This window comes from Anser brachyrhynchus (assembly GCF_964034855.1).
Source record: "Anser brachyrhynchus genome assembly, chromosome: 5".
NCBI classification, from domain to species: domain Eukaryota; kingdom Metazoa; phylum Chordata; class Aves; order Anseriformes; family Anatidae; genus Anser; species Anser brachyrhynchus.
The window spans coordinates 56,956,811-56,976,059 of NC_137699.1; the positions used below are offsets into that span (position 1 = coordinate 56,956,811).

Consider the following 19,249-nt stretch of genomic DNA (forward strand, 5'->3'; position numbering starts at 1 on the left):
GGTGAGTCCGTGAGTTTGGAGGAGTTGAAAGGAGCTCTGAAATTATATCAAATCAGTTATGTTGGTTACTATTTCCCCTGACAGCTGTACTGGGTAATATTTCCCTTCAGTACAACTCCTGAGGATTGCCCATAAAAAGGAAAACAAAAGGAGAAGGACCATATAATTTACTACAAATGGACAGAATGCTCACATGAATTCACTCTGGTGCCAGTGTGGAGACCAGCTATAAAAGTCAGGAGTCCTGAAGTCAACTAGCTCTGAGCAATTATTTAGTCTGGCTTGGAAATGGTCATGTTTTCGCCTCAAAGAGCAGAGGAAGGAATATGGAGGACACGACTCCTGCAGCAGGTTTTGAAGCAGACAGTGAGGTTGTGGGCTTGCCATGAGCAGTGTCTGCGCTGGTGAGAGTCAAAGGGCCAGAAGGGAGCAGAAAGAGGTCTATGCAGGAAAATGGGCTAGTGAGAGGGCCTAAGGGCAGAAGTGCTGCCTAATATCCCTTATGTAATGGGTGTTAAATTCCCCGTAGCAGGAATCAGCAGACCGTAGCAGTGTTGTTTTGACAGTGTGCAGTACATTCCTGCAGCAGGAATGGAGGGCAGCTGCCAACACCCTCTTCAGGCAGTTATACCCCATCAGCAGCACCTGATTGCATGAGCAGGTGAATCCATACTCATACAATCGCAGGAGATAGAAAGGGACACAGTGAGATGACACTAGATTTTTTTACATTAACCTTTTAATGCACTCAGCATTAATGCTGGTAAAAGGGAGTTCCAGAGACTGCTTATAGTCCTGCTCCTTTGCTTCTTCTCTCCAGTCCTGCTAGTCCGGAAATAATCCATAGCAGCAACTTCATTTGACATTTCTGCCTTTTGCCACCTTGCAGCAAGCAGAAAGTTTGGCAGCATGTGACTAGAAAAAGGGTATTAGCAGCTGCCCTCAAGAAATAACTCAGAAACCTCCAAGATATAGGAGTGGAGTTGTTCCTTATTAATTCCTTGCTCCAGGAGGGCTGTTGGGAACCTTTAGACCCACCCCTGAAGAGAAAGTCTGGGGCTACCAGAAGAAAATTAACTAGTTGGCATTTAGAAAATGAACCTGCCCATGCAGCCTGTGATACCCCACTACACTAGGTAACAAATTGGCTTTCATCTGCATCTCATGCAGGTGAACTACCTTCTCTTTGCCTGCTGTAGCTTTAGGGCTCACTGCTGGAAGATGGTACCAAGAGGGCTCAGCTTAGGGAGGCTGGTCACGTCCATGACCATGCAAGCTGCAGCTGGAGATACCAGGGAATGAGGGAACAAACTGAGGTGTCACCACTGGCTTTGGTAATCACTTTTTAACTTGTACATAGTAAATTCAACTCACCATCAAAAAACCAAGCACAGAAATATTAACTTTTCAAGTAGTTTATTCGTATATATCACCAAATCATAAAAAGCCAATGCACTGTCCAGCAAAAAAGCATCAATATATAAAACATTAAATCATTATCATTAACACTAGAGTATACCACTTACAATGAACCCAGTCCAGCTCCTACTAAAGCCAAGGGAAATTTTGTCAATGACTCCACTAGCAGAAGGATTGGACTCACAATTTTTATTTGCCAGGTGTTTACAAATGGCTTTATTAAAACGCTAGTAAAAAGCTTTCCTTTTGAAACTGTATCAAAACAATAAACCTAACTCTCATTCGGTTCTGTCAAATGCATGCAATTAATGCTCCAAATCAGCACTTGTTACACTGCAAAAGAGCATACAAAGCATGAGAAATAAGATTTCAAACAGACCAGGCACTGCCCGCAGCTTGTGTGGACTGGCATGGCTCCAGCGAGGCTCACAATGCTAAGCTGCATACACCAGCTAAGGATCTGCCCCAATCCTGCTTTCAACAGTTAAACAAGTTATGGAAACCTGGAGACTTCCAAAACAAATTGTGAAAATCTGAGTGGTCCAAGCTAAGGCTGAAATCAATGTCAGCATTGCCAGCCCAGGCTCTGCCACACTGGATCCCTCATATCACAGCCTGAATGCTGACGTCCCTCATGGGAAGAGCACTAACAGTTCTCCTCACTATCTATTTTTATTCTGAAGCGTGGCACTCTCCTGTCCCTCTTGACTGTGCTTGTCCCTGATAGGAAGAGATGTGAGAAATAACGCCTGATTAACCTGATGGCAATAAAACCCTGTGAAATTCTTCCAGAAATGTTTTTAAAGAAGAAAGGATCCAGGAGAAGGAGATATCAGTGGAACAGACTTATTTTTCTGTATATAAAAAGCTGCAAAAGCCTGCAAAACTCATATAACAGTATATTTTAGATCATAATATATTGATTTCTCAATTGGGCTGAAAAACTGCAGTAGTTTTACCCAGAGAGTATTTGTCTAAAATATCTCTGATGCCACCTGTCTGCACTGGCTGTGGAACCCCTGTATTGGTTCTCCCCCCGAAGGATGCTCTTCAGCACTGAGCTTCCTGCAGTCATTTGGCAAAAGGACTGCTTTCATCTCTTAAAAACTTTGGTTTAAGGAGGCTGTTAGCACCTTTAGAAGCCAAATGGTGACCACAGTTTCAGCAAAGAGGATGAAAATCGTTGCAGCAGCCTAGGAAGTGTGGCAAGGGTTAATTAACTACGTCAAGATCCAGTGTGCTGCAGGAGGATGTGCTGTATTTCAGGCACAAATTATTGCACCTCACAGTGTTAACAGGGAAAAATAATTCCTTCTGCTGCAGGAGCAAGTGGGAGAAAAGCTCTGGAGTGTGTTATGTGGGATACCATGACAGATGATTTTAAAACATTTCCCTTCCTTAAAATCTGTGGATTAATATCCCACTTTTCTGACTCCACCAGGTTCCTCAAGGGAGTGCTGGCACCAGCCTTGGGAACCTTTCAGAGCAACATGTCAGGCAAGTCAGGCCTGGCTTGTGTAAAGGGAAGAGTTTGGCGTCAAACCCCGGAGAGCCCAATGAGAAAAGAGAAAAGCTGAAATGCTTTTTCTTACTTTCTTTTACACAAAAAGTAAAGTTTGCTATAGAGCTGCAATTTCTCTTGCATTTGTAAATATTATGCAGAACCCGTATACAAACTGAAGTCAAACTTGCCCAGATTTGGAGGGAAATGAAGGGAAAATAAGGAGGTTTGCCACAGGGCCATTTATCTGCTTGCGTGAGAAATCACCCAAGAAGTCAACTGTAATGATGGATCTTCGTTCCCACCTCCTGTCAGGGCATCTCCACCCTCACTTTGCAACATAGGTGGGAAGAAAGGGGGATCAAAACCTTCTCATATTGTGTTTCCACTACAAACAAATAATTCAAGCTATTTCAGTGAGCTGCTCTTGCTGCCAGGTACTTTATCTCCTTGATAAACACCATAACCACCAAGCTAAAATGTCAGGTTTTAGGAATTTCAAGCCAAGTAGAAAAGTTCTAACAGGAAGATTTGAGGGAGATCCAGAATAACAGCACGGTGAGAGCATTTGCTGTGCAGATGGAGGCTCATGCCTCCCCAGGAAGCAGGGAGGTTAAAAGCCTGTGCCTTGCAGCTCCCTCCCTGTGGGGAAAGTTGGGAAAGGAGGGCCACAGCCCTTTTAACAAGTAGCTCCATGCTTTCTGCCACCCCCGTGAAATCCTACTTGTCAGGTAACATAACTTTCCATGTCTAACAAGTCACAGTTGCTGACATAGATTTAAAAAAATAAAAATAAAAAACATTATTTGACCAATCAAAATGGCTATTCTCAGAGCATTTCTTGGGTGCCTATGCCCGTTTTATAGGAAAAGGATCTGACAGGAAGTTAATGAGATAAATCCTAAATCCTTAAGCTCTAAATGAAAATAGGATTTAGGCTCTTACATGCATTCTGTTCTTTTGAGTGTTTTATGCAAGAACACTTCAATCAGTTATAGCAGCTAGGAGAGGTAGAAAGGTTTAAGCACTCGGGTGAATACATTCACATTAATCTATGTTTGCAATATCAGTTCGATTACATTCTTTGGCATGGACAAAAGAAACTAAAGAGAAAGCATTGCTATATAAATACTCCTCCCAACAACAGCATGGAAAGATGCTATCAATTACATGCCTGCCTTGAAATAAACAGTACTTGCTATATATTAAGTAAATCATTGTCTAACCTCCCAGAAACAAATGTTAAATTTTTTTGAGAGAGTGCAGTTGTGTTTTTCTCTTCTATGCCAGGAGTACATCAGAGTGCCGCCTTCTATGCAGTTGTTAGATTCAGAAATTGCATGGAATGTTATCGCTTAAAGCAAGCAAACAAACAACAAAAAAACTAGAAATACTCTTAGGTTTGTACCTGTGAATGCTAAAATAGAGTTCAGGTTAGGTTTACTCTTTCTTGTGGGGGACAAAAATAAAAATATACACTTCAGGAGGGTAGACCATGAACAGAAATAACTCTAAAACAATTTCAGTGCTCATGAAGCTATATGAGCATTTTCTCACTGCATGCAGGTATGGAAACTAGCCAGGCAAAGCCTAATTCCCCTCCCAGATTGCCTAAGCATAAGGAAAGGACATTTGTGGCCTCCAAAGCAAACATTCCAATGAGATAAAAATGGGCTATTTCCATCAGCAAAGGAAGTGGTCTGAGATGCAAATTTAGGGTCTGCATACAGAAACAATTCCCATTAGTTCAAGGACATTCACATCCAGGCCATTGATTTAGGAGAAAAGACAAAAGTTTGTCAAAATCCAGATAAGTTTGTCATGGAAAACTGTAAATCTGACAAGTCTGAATGATTATCTGGATATCTGTTAAATTTATAATTTAAACAAAGAAAAGTGATGCAATATATTTGAGGTGTTTGGAGAATGGGGACAATAAAAGCCTCATTCACCCAAACACACAGTTTGTGTGGACTTTCTTGCACTGAACATTTTGCAGGTGACATCATCTCTGAATTTACACTTTTTCTTTTTCTAATACCCATTACACAGACTGATGTGTGATTTGAGGTTGTGCAGAAACCCTGCTTCCAGCATAAAGCCTACCCAATGGCCTGTGGCTCACGCTTCCTTAGCAAGGGGACCACAAATCCCGAGTCTGCATCAGCCTGAAGAGACTTGTGGGCAGCAAATAATGTTGCCATTCTAACACACATCGGTCATTTGGGAGCCTGTAGCGAAAAATTTCTGGATCTTGGGTAAAAGGACTCTTTGCTAATGCATTAATACTGTAAAATGTGTGCTCCTCTTCGCTGAGGCTCTGCTTCCATCCTGAGTACTACACAGGTTAAATCAGCAGTGTGTTGTGTAGGTGAGGGAAGGCCTCGAAGGGAATCTGACTCTCTGTTCCTAGCAGGACTAATACAGGATAACATCAGGATATTACCAAGAGACTGGGGAGGATTTAAAACCTCTGCAAATCCCCATTAGAAACCCATCTCAGCCCTTCGGAGGTTGTGCCCTGGCCAGTGCTTTCCCACTCTGCACACATCACACCGCATCCACCTCTGGATATCATCACCTGTGTGTTGCACTGCACAGACCCTAATAACAGTAAGAAAAAGGCAGTGCTGAAAGTTAAGGCAACATAATGATTACTCCAAACCATGCTGTCTGTACCCACACCGCAGTATAGCAGTTATAGGGTTATTTCTGACATTTATCTGTGTACATTGCACTTACACACATACACCATCGCTGAATCCTGACACTGAATGCTTTCATCAGCAAAGCCTTCTATTTAAGCATCTATCACCAGTTATTACAATAACCATTTTTCTAAGGGACCATAGAAACATTGCCATAGCATGCATATATCCTTCAGTTCTTAAAGTAAATCATCAGGCTCTTATTTTTGTGGTTCCTACTGGAAGTTCACAGCTGAAAAATGCCTCCTGAATTAGTGGGATAGGATGTGATGACCATTTGTGCCCTCATGAGGAAATTATGTTCCAAAAATAATTGGCTTCAATTGTTTCTCCATTACAAAAATAAATAAATAAAAAATAACCAATATTGATCTAAAATCTCAGCCAAGATGTTTTAGCTTGGCTGAGATTTTTCTAGCTCCATGTGCACTGCTGGCAGGGAATTGGTGGGGAAATTAACCACAGATGGTAGCCAGGACACAGGGAACATATTCAATATAACAGAATACTGGCAACACCCCAGTGTCTCAGAAGGCAGCATCCATTTCCTTTTGACTATCTAAGATTCACCCTGTGTTACTAGCAATTTGCACAGGCCCAAACTAAGAAACTTTGACTGTGGCTTTAACATCACAAGGAACATGGCAAGAAAACCACAGCAGCCCATGCTCTTCACCAGAATAACCCACAGCTTTACTATGGGCAGCAGCAAGTGGGCTGCATGGGCAAAGACTACAAAGCTTTTTCCCCTTCCATCATGTGAAAATAAATAAATACAAACATAAATATCACATAGGGTTCTTGTTCTTTGAATATACCTCTTGCCAGAGGAGGCATAAGGGAGAGACACTCACTGCCTTCTGCCCCCCAGTTCTTAAGACCCCCCAGGCAAGACCAGTAACTCACATGCTATTGCAGCCTAAGTATGATTTGGTACATACAGACATCAAATACAAAGCAGCAGCATGGTCCCATGCAAGGAGTTAGGCATGCACTGAAGGTATTTGTGGAAGGAGACATCACTGGTGAGTTGTAAATTCAAGGTGAGGTTGGAAAGGGAAGTAGTGTCTTTTACAGTCAGAGAAATAACTGGGGAAACAGAGGAAACAAGGTAACCTTCACATCCTAAGCACTTCTTCATGTTTAGAAGGGGAAGGTCATGCCCTGGCAAAGGTCTTGGGTAACTGAAAGAATGTCTTTCCTATTAGACAAACTGAATAAAAGAAAAACTCTATTAGTCCTGGTCTCTGAATTTTCAATTGGTATTAACTAGTGTTAATACCAATTAACTAATCTCTGATTCCCCCTTTAGGAACTTTTCCTTTTATTTCAATTCACAACTACCAAAAAAAAAAAAAAAGCCACTGTTGTAAAGCTTTCAGAGGAATTGCATTCCCTTGTGGGTTGAAATCACAGTGAAAAACAAAATCTCCCTACAGACAGCCATGGCCAGCTGGGGCTACGAGAGACGTTCACAGGGCCAGCTCACGGCTTACACCACGTGGCCATTTTTTTTTCCTAAACCTGAGGGAACAATTTAGTTGTTAAATGTGATGCTAGATTTTACACCCTAAAATCCTTACAAATTAAGGGATTTGTTATGACTTCAAATCCTGTTTCAGCTACTTAAGCAGGTACTTAACTTTATGCACCAAATAGTCCTCAGAAGACAACAGTAAAACTGCATGGTTGTGCTTTCCCCAGGCTTGTGCTCTGATGGGAGAGAAGCCTGATGTCTTCTCCCCGTTTCCTATTTACCAGGCAGTATAGATGTACATGGTTTGCACTTGTTTTGCAATAAATTCAGTGTCAGCTCAAGCTCAGCTAACACAGGCAGTGTTAGGGTGCTCCCCAAAATTCTTCTGCTACTTAAACTTAACTTCTTTCTTAACTTTCCTGCTGAAAAAGGTCTACTGTGCATCATGCACTTGGGTATAACTGCCTTGTTCTAGCACAACTTTATTTCTCTGCTATGCAATCCCACACTCGCCTAAGTAATTCCTAATTATCAGACCTACTTCTCATGCACCTTATTCATTGAAGTGCTGGCCAAGCAAAACTGAAAGCAACAACAAGGTCACGAGTGAGCTTTGTGAAAGTAACAGTTCTCTCTTTTCACAGCAAAATTCATCAGCCCTGGATCTCTTGCCCAGGAGTGGGGAGAATGGGTCCATTCAGCACTGAGTACCTATAAAATAGCTCAGCTGTTCATGCTGTTTGCTATGTTGATAGATATACAGAGATACCTACAATGCAAATGTTTACAAAAAAAATTGCATATTCTGTATGAAATAAATATCACAAGTAAACTCTAATACTCAGAACTAAATAGTATACTATATTAGGGACCAAGTTATGCTTATAAATGCACAAGCATTGATACTGTGAACTCAGCTTAACTTCTTAGTATGCAAGCTTCAGAAATTGCTAGCTAAACTACACTTCAGGAAGCCATAATAAATGATGGCCATGCCAAAATCTAAGAATAAATAAAAACACAAACATTCTCCTCCATCCCTTCAAATGGCACACAGCTTTTTACAGATAACATAATGGTTTCATGAAATTCATTAAAATTGTCTCATAGTAAGTATCATCTGGAACACAGGTCTGTATGTTCTAAGCAAATTCAACATCAGAGTGGGAACAATAGGTTTGTCAGCACAGTGTCCACACATAGCAAAAGCAGAGACAGCAAGAGTCTGTACTTGGACCAGAGCTACAACCGCACAGAATAAAGTGAGAATGAGAGCAGCTTTATTAGCAAAAGGGAGGAGAGAGGGACAAGAGCGACTGGACGCAGCTCCAGTTATTACTGTTGTTGCAGAACAATATGGAGGAATAGCCTAGATTCTGTAGCCTGGTCTTGCCAGCACAGTCCTCAAAAACAATCACTGCCCCAAAAGCCAGTGATAACACGCAGGAATTCTGCTAGCAACAGCAGGTTACAGATTGTGCTGCTCCCTTCCTGTGCAAGACAGAAAGTTTGCTATGTCAATGGCACATGGGCTAGTTCATTCTCTGTATCCTCATATAAATACTCCTGCTGACAATTTTTCATTGAGAAAGTGGGTGATTCACAAGTACAGCTTTTTTTCAGGAAAAAATACATCTCTCACACTCAATATGCTGACTCAACATCAGCTTGCACTACTGAATAATAGAACCTAGATTCTGCCCTGGAAATTTGCTTATGCTTTAGATCATGGCACTTTTCTCATCTTGCAAAGAGGTTCGTGAAGAGGATCTTCCTAGCAACAGCTCCTTCTCATGGATCAGGCTATCTAGCAGGTCCTCCTGTCTGTAGTTGTGATAAACCTTCAGGAAAGCCAGAATGGTAATTCCCAGCCAAGTCAGCCAGGCAGCCCAGAGACCAAACTAGAGAAGCAAAGAAATGACAGATATCAGTATTGTTTCATAAAGACAAAACCACCTGTCCAGGTGAAGATCAAAATCTCACCTAGACCAAAGCCCATGGAGTCACGACAAGTTATGCTTTGTGAGTTTCTGGCCCCACTTCTCAATACTTTCAAGATATTCTGAGCTTAAAAGGAAAAAAACTTTAAGTAGTAGGAAAATTGATACAAAAATACTAAGTATGATCACGAAGAATTCTGTATAATGCAGCTGCTGAACTTCCCCAGCATCTGACGTACTGGCCGTCCCAAAATTCTTGGGATTATTTTTCTTCCATTACCTTAGAGTTGCCATATGTTTTAATACTTTTTCCAAAACTTTCTTCCTGAATCCTGTGGGCCTCCCACTGCCCCCTGGAGAAATATAAATTTTAAGGTGTTTCCATCCAGAATATTGTTGAGAAAATCCTACCAATTGAACTGTTACTTTCTGGGGTAATTGGTTCACATTAGCAGGAGCTCAAACTGCAAGAGAAACCCAATCCGACACATCCTAGTTCCTGGTGACTCATATATATTTGGCATATGAGACCTGAGCTTAAAGCCTCAGATCTGCAGTAAGTCCCATCACTAACTTCGTCCCTCTTGTTTAACTTTGTAGAAATAATTACGCTTTGATTGGTCCAGGTACTTGAATGTTGGCCTCCCCTGTCTCAGAGGAATTTCATTTATAGTAATGTAAATTTCTGCTTTCTTGCAGAAATTCCATTTTAATTCCATTATACTGTTAGAAAAAAAAAATAAGTAAATGCACATATTTCAGTTTTGACATATTGCTTTTTTATTATTATGTCAAAAAAATGGAAAAAGAAAAAATCTAGCACTTCCGGGCAGTAGCACAGCTGTTTACTTTAATGGCCAATTAAGATAAACAAGGGCAACAGTTATGTAGATGGGAGTTTGTGTTCCTATATACCTCATGCACTTTAGAAAGCCTCCTAAGCATTTCTGCCCATTCTTACAATTATCTCAGTTCACTGGTAAAAAGTATTTTTGAGTTATTCTGCAGGTCTTGGGAACAAGAAGATACTCATCTGGCTTTTTATGACCAAATCTAGAGACTTGGAAGTTTTGCATTCAGTTCTTAATCAGTGCTTCATTAATGACATCTGTTCAAATATCTAACACTGTTGTGGTCTTCTTGATGTACTTGATATTAAAGAATCTACGTGGCTTTAGCCAAATTCAGTGAAATTCCCAGAGTGTTTCCAATGCGTTGGAGATATCTTAATGGAGCAAAGCACAAAGAAGCAGGCTTAGTGTGTGTGCACGAGTGTTTCTGCACACACATCATGTGTCATATATCCAAAGCTGTAATTAAGCTACCTATTTTCCCCTTCCAGATTTTATCCAAAGTCTATCTTTGTAATTCTTAAATCGTCAGCAATCTTGATTTCTCCATTCAGACCACTCCTACTGAGTGAGGCCTGCTGAAGGAAATTTCTGCACTCACAAGAAAGAGGTTTGGTTTTGCTGCTAAATCTAGTCTATTCTTGGGTTTTTCACTCTGCTGATTGAATTAAACTTATTTGCCCTCCTTAGACAAACCCATTCTTATGCCTTCATCCAACTCTGCTTACTACGCCCCGGTTATCAGAAGACAATGCTGCAGAATTTTGCTCCGTGCTTGGTTCTTTTTTCAACTAGTCTCCCTCAGGCTACCCTTTGCCACTACTACAATCAGCTTTTGAAGACAAATGGTGTTTCCCTGGAGCTGTTATGCTCCCAGGCTCCTCATACTTGGGTGTTTGCAGAGGTTAAAAGATACATCTTTCAGGCTGGCTCTACCCAGGTCTGGAGGAACGTGGATTAGAGCGGAGATCCCCATCTGGCAGGACCTATGTATAAGCTGCCCATCCTGATATCACAGTGTGAATATTTCGAATTGGCTACGTGCAGGTGTGTCTGGGATGGATGTCTAGATGCCATTGCTGGCTACAAAATCCACAAGGCTAGCTTATGTCTAAGGGTCACAGTTGCCTTCAAGGAGTGCCCCAAGAAAGGTAAGGCTTCCTCCCACGAGGGACAACCGAAGAAGCACGTGTATGGGTGCAGCCTGCATGGAAGGGGCTATCCTCCTTGAGGAACTATGCTAGTATGTGTTCACATGCTCAAGTAAGTGCTCAAGTCTCAGTGTTCACTGGCTTTGAGTGTTGACTCAGAGTTGGCATATTCAATAATAATACCTGACAGCCTCAGAGGTCTAATTTTCAAAGATCAGGAAAAAATAAAAACTATCTAAAAGACAGCACTATTTCATTATTTTCAGAGGGCTGATATTTATATGGGCTCAGGGGATCTTCTCTCTATCCCAACCTAAACCAGGACCCCAACAAATTCATGGAAGAGAAAGCTAACAGCCCCACAGTCTGCTGCAGGTCAGCCATTCTCTTCTTATTGCTAAGAGCAATAAAGAACTCCAGGACACCCAAGTGTTGCAGCCTTCACAGAGTTCATGCTTTGCAGAAACAATTAATTTTCCATGATGAGTAAGAGTCAGGTTTTGACATGTCTGCATTCAAAACTATTTGTTTTGAATGTAAAATGCAAATGTACCCGTTCACAATCATCTTGATTCAGCACATACTAAAGTCAGTGGAAACATTCCCATTGATTTCAGAGGACTGCAGTTCAGCTCCAACAATCCCAAATCGATGAACAAATGGAAAATGAACTGGAAGGGAACTGTGACCTAGTCTGACCTACCTGTGCAATAGCAAACTGGTCGTAGAAAGCAGAGTTTTCTAAGTTCAGTTCAAGATCTATATCCTGTAATTCTTCACAGCTACCCAAGGAAAGCATTTGGAGGGGAAGAAAGAAAGTTATTTCAGAAGTTCCAAATAGGCAAACCAAGCACAAAATGAAGCAATATCTAAGTGTTTAACAATCACAATGGCACATTCTATGATTCTATATTTAAGTTATTTCACTAATTAGGTTGCTTGCAAATCTTCTCTAAAGCTTGGGTAAAAGAAGCATGTAAATACTTTATTTAAAAAATGATGTGTAATTATCTAAGTGATAGCACCAATCTTCCATAAAGTGGAACTGTGATAGTTATTATGAAAACAATATACCTAAGACCATCTTCTCCCACTCCCCCAGAGCCTCCCACTTGTACACATCTGGCATCAGCCCTGCTTGGTTGCTTCCCCCTCAATGAAACAAAGTGTATGAGCATCCGTTACCTTTTGACATCATCAGGGAAAGCCTCAGAAGAAGGGATTGTATGGGTGTTTTTGTTTCGGATGCTCCAGCAAGGAGACGGTACTCTGATGGTAAGATAGAGGCTGCCTACAGATTTTACAAATAACTCGGACTTTTACTGGTGTGAAAAAAATCCCAGGATTTTGAGGTTGTCTTTCTATCTCTTGGTTGATTTCTGTAGCCTCTTCTCTGTCCTTTTCAGTGCTGTCGGTCATCTTGGGTTCTTACCCGAATATTCGATTAGATGTTTTTTGTAATGGAATTTTTAACCGAATATTCGAATAATTCGATTAGCGTTGCAGCCCTAAACAGAACATTTACTATGGCATTTTACAACATATGACAATGTGAAATATAAATGTATGCTTTAAGTAGTACCTTTATTCAATATCATATGACATAAAATGTCACCTTTTTATTTCTCTTCATTGTTATTTGTTTGATAAAAAAAATCTACCTCAGCCTATCAGTTTCCTACCCAGAGCACAAGCATCGTGAGACACAGCAGAACATTTTAGTGCCTGTGCATTTTGTGCCCTCTCAGAAAGTATCAGACCTCTTTACTTTGCTCTTAAAATACTTTCTGTACTGTGGCTTTCAGGGTGTCTGCAGCACCGCTCTGAGGCCAGTTTTTGGATAATGGTGCATTGTGGCACAGGCAGAACAAGTGCCTTGGTTGCTGTCACACAGGTTGGTGGCAGAGCCAGGATTTCAAGCCAGGATTTCAAGCCAGGACCCTACCTCCCAGTCCCCTTGCCCTGCTCACAGGACACCCTCCCTCCTCCCACCCTTCTTCGAGCATTTCCAAATCCAGATCTCTTTTGGAAATGAAAACTTTGGAACTAATGGTTTTCTTTTGCACGTGTTTGTGACTCTTAAAAAGACCATGAGACATGATGGAAACCATACTTGGCTTTGTGGGGAACTAAAAGGAAAAAAGTTTGGTTTGCTGTTTTTGTTCCAGATGAAAAGAATCTGGACTTCCATATTCTCCCCTTTGATCACCTTGTGTGTAACAACTACAGTTTGTAACACCACTCTACATTTGTGCATATATGAAAGATAAAAAGAAGAAAATGTATTCTTCAATACTAACCTATTTGGCATGCTTCCTTTTTCGGTAATTGCATCACACCACATGTTAAATCCTACACTCACTATAGTGCTAGCAATAAATGTGATAAACACCACAAAGGCGCTGATCAGCAGATTCAGGAAAGCATAAAAGAAAGAGCTGCAATAAAAGAGAAGAAAAATGTAACTCATAAACAGCTGAAACACAACATCAGCAGTCTCTCTAAGCAGTTTACACCAGACAAAGATATCAGTTTCCATTTGAAACACGTCTGCTTTAATTAAGAACATCTAATATATTGAAAAACTATGGCTTATGATCTTGAGTTACGTTATCTTCATTTGTAAGCTCTTTGGATTTAGATTTATTATTTTTTTTTTACCGTAAAAGGATGTGGCTTTAAATCATAAATACTAAGTGGCGATCGTTCATACACAGCATGGCTTTCATTAGTTGTAATGATGAAAATCACCATTGTTAAAATAAATGTCATTAGCTCAAATTATATAGTAACTGGAGCTAAAATTATTTCTTGACTAAAATGATAATTGGGACCAAAATTGTCTACTAGAGGGAAACTAAAACTAAAAATAAAACAACACAGTACTGATAGCTATAATCATTTTAAGCGATGTAACACAAGGTACTGGCATCATAGGACACGAATCTCAGTTTTATGGGCAATTTGCAGAGCAGGCCAGCTTCTCCTGGGATAATCTCTGGCTTCGGTGTCAGTATGTTATTTCTGCCAGCTGAAGGCCAGTTTACATCAACCCAGTTAGTCTGCGTAACCAGGATCAGCTCTAGGCATGTGCTACAGGGGATACAGGGTGAGATGCTGACAGGGGTCCCATTAGGCCAAGGAATTGTCCACCCATCTTCCAGCCTCACAAGTCAGTCTTCTAGAAGGAGGGACAGGTGTTCACTGAAAGAACAGCCTGCTGCCTAACTGCCAATTAATGCTAGTTTGTGAAAACTTTCTCATTCATCTGGCAAAGCTCTTTGGTGCTTGAAGCTGCTCTAGATGGCACTTGGAAAGTCTCACTATCTAAAAACTGAACATCTACTCTAGGTTGGAGAAAGACTAGCTACTCCAGGAGGAAGGTCGTCCTATTCAAGTTAGATGGTAAGGACAAATACAAAATTGCCCAGCAGTGCGCCTCTCATTGTGCTGGGGATAAAAGGAAGCTACTCACCCCAGAGAAAAACAACAACCAAGCCAAACAAACAAACAAAAAAAAAAAACACAGACATTTCTTTCCACAGTTCTCTCAATATATTAAAAGTTGAGAAACTTTTTGAGTCAGTGGCTGAATCCTGGCAAAGTTCTGGGCTGGACAATCTTCATTTCTACAGGTTACACATTCCTAAGGCAAACGTGACCTCAGGAGAACTTTAAAATGAGGTGAGGCAACATTCACCAGTTGGACTAGGAAGTCTATTCCTAGGTTGATGCAGATTTGAAGGGGTTGTCTAGGTTCTCTCAAAAGCACAGCCATCCAATCTCAAAACTAATGCAAAAGGAGCAAAATCATTCACTTGCCAGATGTGCCCTTACAGCCTGCAGTTGGAGCTGGATGCCAGGACACCTGACTTGTAGAGGAATGTTGCCATTAATCCTATTCTTCTTCAGCTTCACTGGACTTGGAACAGATCAGCTCACTGCTGCAGAGCGCCAGGGTCACCCACATAGCAGATGGAGCTGGTATGAGCACAGCACAGTTATGTGTGGTCATTGTCCCTGCCCTGATTTCATATCTAGCCTAGGTTTCAAGTGTCACTAAAGCCATATCCACTATGTGCACCTTAGCACAGTATGCTGGCCTAAGAGACAGAAAAGACTTGAGCTGTCCACCGAATAAAATCAGGGGTGGCACTAGAATAACTGCTCTAGAAAATAAAAGGTTCACAGGAATATTCAGAGCATTATCCCAGGCCCCAGTCCACACTCTGCTTCCTACCCTGCAGCACAGAAGAGGTGCCAAGGTCCATACCTGGGTGTGGGACAGACCGGCCCTCTTCTGAGGAAGCTGCTATTTTAAGCAAGTTCCAGCTCACCCTGTTTTACCCTTCTGTGTTGCTCTACAGCTACTCCATCATGTAGACTTGCTCTGCTGTTGCTCCCTGCCACACAGCAGCCTCCTGCCCCCTTTCTTCCCTGGAACAACTCTGCTCAGCGTTACACAACTTGTACGGCTCAGTCCAGAGGAAGGAGCCTGAATGCAGCTCCTGAAGAGAGAGTTTTCAGAGGCCTGCCCAGCAGGACTAAATACCTGCATTTGGAAGCAGGCCAAACATCAGACCTAAATTTCACTATTTTAGGGGGTTTACTGCTAGTTTCTTCCAAAAAAAAAAAAATAATAAAAATAAATCTGATTCTGAACCAGAAAAAAAAATAATTAAAAAAAAAAAAGTATCTGGATTCAACTAATCCTCTGTAGGTATCTGATGACCTGAGGAAAGTGAATTCAAATGTAGTAAGTCCATGGGTATACTTAGCTTTTCTAAGGTAAGCTTTAATGTGGAAATAATTTTCTGTTCTATACTTGCTATAAGGTTTTTTAGTATTAGGCAGCTTGAGTGTGGTCAGAAAGGGCCAGGGGAACACGCCGGCTACCCTGTCCCCACTATTACCACACTAGGCTGTTGTACAAGCCCAGGGTTGAGTAACAGCCACTGACTCAAGAAACTTCTAGTTCAAACAGACCCGGACATGAGTGATTTACCCTCCCTGTGGTAAAGGAAAATGGCTTTCATAGTCTAGCCAGCCACCAGTGCTTGCTCCTGCCTTCCCACCTCCATGCGAGTGGGTGCTTGGAAGGCCCCAGAGCACCCAGAGGCTGGGTCACCTGTGCCAGGGCTGTACCGAAGGCTGCACGACATCCACTGGAGAGCTGAGCACCAAGCACAGCACTGCTGAGCTGCTGCCTCGACCACCAGGCCCTCATTCCAGATCTGAGGCACCTTGGTTGTCTGAGTAAAGGAACCAACTGCTGGTGCAGCCCTGCTGCTGCCGCAGGGAGATCAGCTTCTCTCTCATGTCGTAACCAAGCAATAGCTGTTCTCTGCAATAGTTGCCATGTCCACCACAAAAACAGAATAAAAACAGAGGGAGAACCGCTGACTGCTCCCACCTGCCCCTCCCAGCCCCCCCACCCCAGCTGTGTTGGCTCAAGGTTTCCCAGCTCTACAATCAGGGGAAGGCCTCCTCCTGCAGGGACGTGTAATGGGACCACAGTCACAAGGCACCTGCAATCCGCAGCCTCCAGCATCACCCCACAACCTGCAGCACCCTTCGTGCCCACCATGGTTGAGCTGGCCAGACACTGCACTCAGATCCCAAAGGGCAGCAGGAGCAGTACAATGAATTTGGCTCCCACCCCAAACCCATCCTCTGGAGGGGTACACAGGCGGGGGGTACACATGGGGTGTGTGTGCAGGCAAGACACCCCCTCACCCCAAACCCCTCTGGGCAGCAGGAGGATCCAGGTGGTTCAAAGCCCAGTGCTTCGCCCCGGAGGCCGCTCCCACCTGCCCCAGCCTGCAGGAGTGGCTGGCACCCGCTGCCCTCCCCGGGGGTACTTACTCCTCGTGCCCTTTGCAGAGGAAGAAGAGGGTCCGCCAGGCCTGCACTGTGGCCAGCAGCAGGGAGAGGAGCCCGGTGAAGATGCTGAAGCGGCAGGCGGCCTCAGGCCCCCACTCCTGCACGGTGAAGCGCTGCCTCTCCACCGTCAGGTTGGCGTTGAGCCACATGCCCTCGGTGAAGAGCAGGCACCGGCCGTGGAAGTCATTGCTATTCTCGGACAGAGGCACCACCACGATGAAGCTGAAGAGGAAGGCCAGGAAGTAGCAGATGCACTGAGCGAAGAGGAAATTGCTAAGCGCCATGTCCGCGGCTCCGCGCAGGCAGAGGGAGGGATGGAGGGAGGGATGCAGGAGGGAGGGATGGAAGAGGGAGGGATGCGGGAAGGAGAGATGCAGGAAGGAGGGTTGCCAGGGGGAGTGATGTAGGGGGGGAAAGGATGGAGGGATGCAGGGAGGAAGCCTGCAGCAGTAGGGGGTGGGGAGGGAGGATGCGCAGTGCAACGCGATGCGATGCGATGCGATGCGATGCCTCCTCTGGCACCGCCGCTGCCGGAGCTGTCCCCTCCGTCTGTATACTGATGGCTTCAGGGCTTGAGCAGGGAGAGAGAGGAAGAGCTGCTGTGAGGATTCCTCTTCTTCAGGAAAATCTGGCTGCTGATGCACCCTGGCACGCAGGGGGTTAAACCAATCGGTGTCCCCCCAGCGGGGCTGGGTACCACCAGGCTCTCAGCAGGGTGTCCCCTTAAGGACACAGGACACCTGTGTCACCCCTGCTGGTGGCTGTGAAACACAGAAAACAGCCTCATCCTGGCTGCTGGATCCCTGCAGGATTTGGCCCCTATTTCAAAAAATTTAACCAAAACACTGCACAGACACAGACATCAAGTGTCCACCCCTGCACACCTGCCCCAGAGGGTGTGTGAAACACCCAGAGCACTGCCTGCCACAGGGGCAGTTTCCTGTCACCTCTTGGGTCCTGTATCTCTGTCTCCCCAAAGCCATAACTGAAGCCATGCGGTACCTCAACCCAAACATCTGGCCAGCACCCTGAGCTGGTTGCAAGTAGGGTCAGGGTGTGCAGGTCCCCATCCCAGAACCCGCAGACCGAGTGGTTTTAGTCCCAGCCTAGCTGGTGTCCGTCCCCACCCCAAGACAGAGCGAGTGGCAGCAAGAGCTCACCAAAAGTGGAATAACTTCTGTTGAGGCTTGGTGCCAGCTAACCCTGAGCTCAAGGGGGACATCGAGCTGAGAACAGACCAGCCCTCACTCTGGGTGCAGCAACGGCACTTGCACAGCAGGGACAAGTCACTGCTCATGCCATTCCCATGGGCAGGGACCCACTCAATCCCAGTTTCATTTCCTCATCTAAGTGTAACTCCTCTTTCCAGCAGAAGACAGTGCAATTCTTCTCCAGTTCCAGGTAAAGCCATTTCCTAACCCAGTTTCCCAGCCTTATCCAGTCTGAGGTCAAACACAGCTCTCAGCCACTTCTCCTTGCCAGGGCTGCTTCTGCTCACTGTAGGCACCGTGCCACTTCCCAGGTAGCGTTTAGCAGAGCAGGAGAGGAACTGGGACACTGATTACACTTCACATGGGATTTCAGGCTTGTGCTTCCATCAGGGAGCGAATCAATTATTCTTCTATGCCGCTTAGAGGTTACAGTACTGAGGCAGAGGCTGGGGGGGATTCTCATTGAGGATGTTATTCCATCTTCATTGTGATTTATTTGCTATGCATATTATCTTGAAAGCTTACTCTATCCGTAAAGGGAAAGTATTTTTTTGTGCAGAACCTGCTTCTTGAATAAAAACTTTTGTCAGTAATACCCCTGTTTGATGAAACATGTCAGGCCATTTCTCTGATCCTTACCCAACCCTGATCATCAAAACTTGTATTTCATTTTTGCGAGGAGTTAAAGAGCACTGGCCTGACCCTGTGGGGATAGACGTGCACTCGTAACAGAAAAGATTTTGCTGATATTTCAGTCTGGATGTAAAGAGGGAAGTTTATTGCTCTTATCCTTACTTCCAGGCAGTGCTGGGTTCCCAAAGGCTTTTGTCCTTTATCTGCAAGGAAATCAGACCTAGACTGAGCTGGAAAACTCCTTCTTTGAAACCTGACACATAACATTAGCCAGGTAACATTTTCTGAAGTTAACCTGGGAGGTCAACAGCAACATAAAAGCTCAGTTATTCCTTACAACGGAGCCCACAGAAGGGGCCAGCAGATGCCAAGGGCTCTTTGCCTCTGGCAAGCCCAATGCTCAGATCTCACCACCAGCAACCACAGGGCTCTGCTGCAGGAGGGCTGCTGCAGAGGTGAATGTCAGGTCACTTGC

At 43.6% G+C, this 19,249-nt stretch overlaps 1 protein-coding gene across 1 annotated transcript; it reads right to left on the reverse strand.

Moving 5' to 3' along the window:
• Positions 1-1,399: 1,399 nt before the first annotated feature.
• On the reverse strand, positions 1,400-17,348 carry TMEM179 (transmembrane protein 179). The gene is made up of 4 exons (XM_080593716.1): positions 16,913-17,348; positions 13,348-13,485; positions 11,751-11,829; positions 1,400-9,006 (listed from the first exon to the last, which is right to left on the reverse strand). Exons 1-4 carry the CDS (start codon positions 17,212-17,214, stop codon positions 8,827-8,829), a joined length of 699 nt encoding a protein of 232 aa, XP_080449842.1. The 5' UTR covers positions 17,215-17,348; the 3' UTR covers positions 1,400-8,826.
• Between the last annotated feature and the right edge of the window lie 1,901 nt (positions 17,349-19,249).

Coding starts and splice junctions, on each gene's coding strand:
- TMEM179 (XM_080593716.1), bottom strand. CDS start 17,214: ATGGCGCTTAGCAATTTCCTCTTCGCTCAGTGCATCTGCTACTTCCTG. Junction 11,830..13,347: donor AAAGGAAGCATGCCAAATAG/GTTAGTATTGAA, acceptor TTCCTTGGGTAG/CTGTGAAGAATTACAGGATA. Junction 9,007..11,750: donor ACCAGTTTGCTATTGCACAG/GTAGGTCAGACT, acceptor TTGCTTCTCTAG/TTTGGTCTCTGGGCTGCCTG.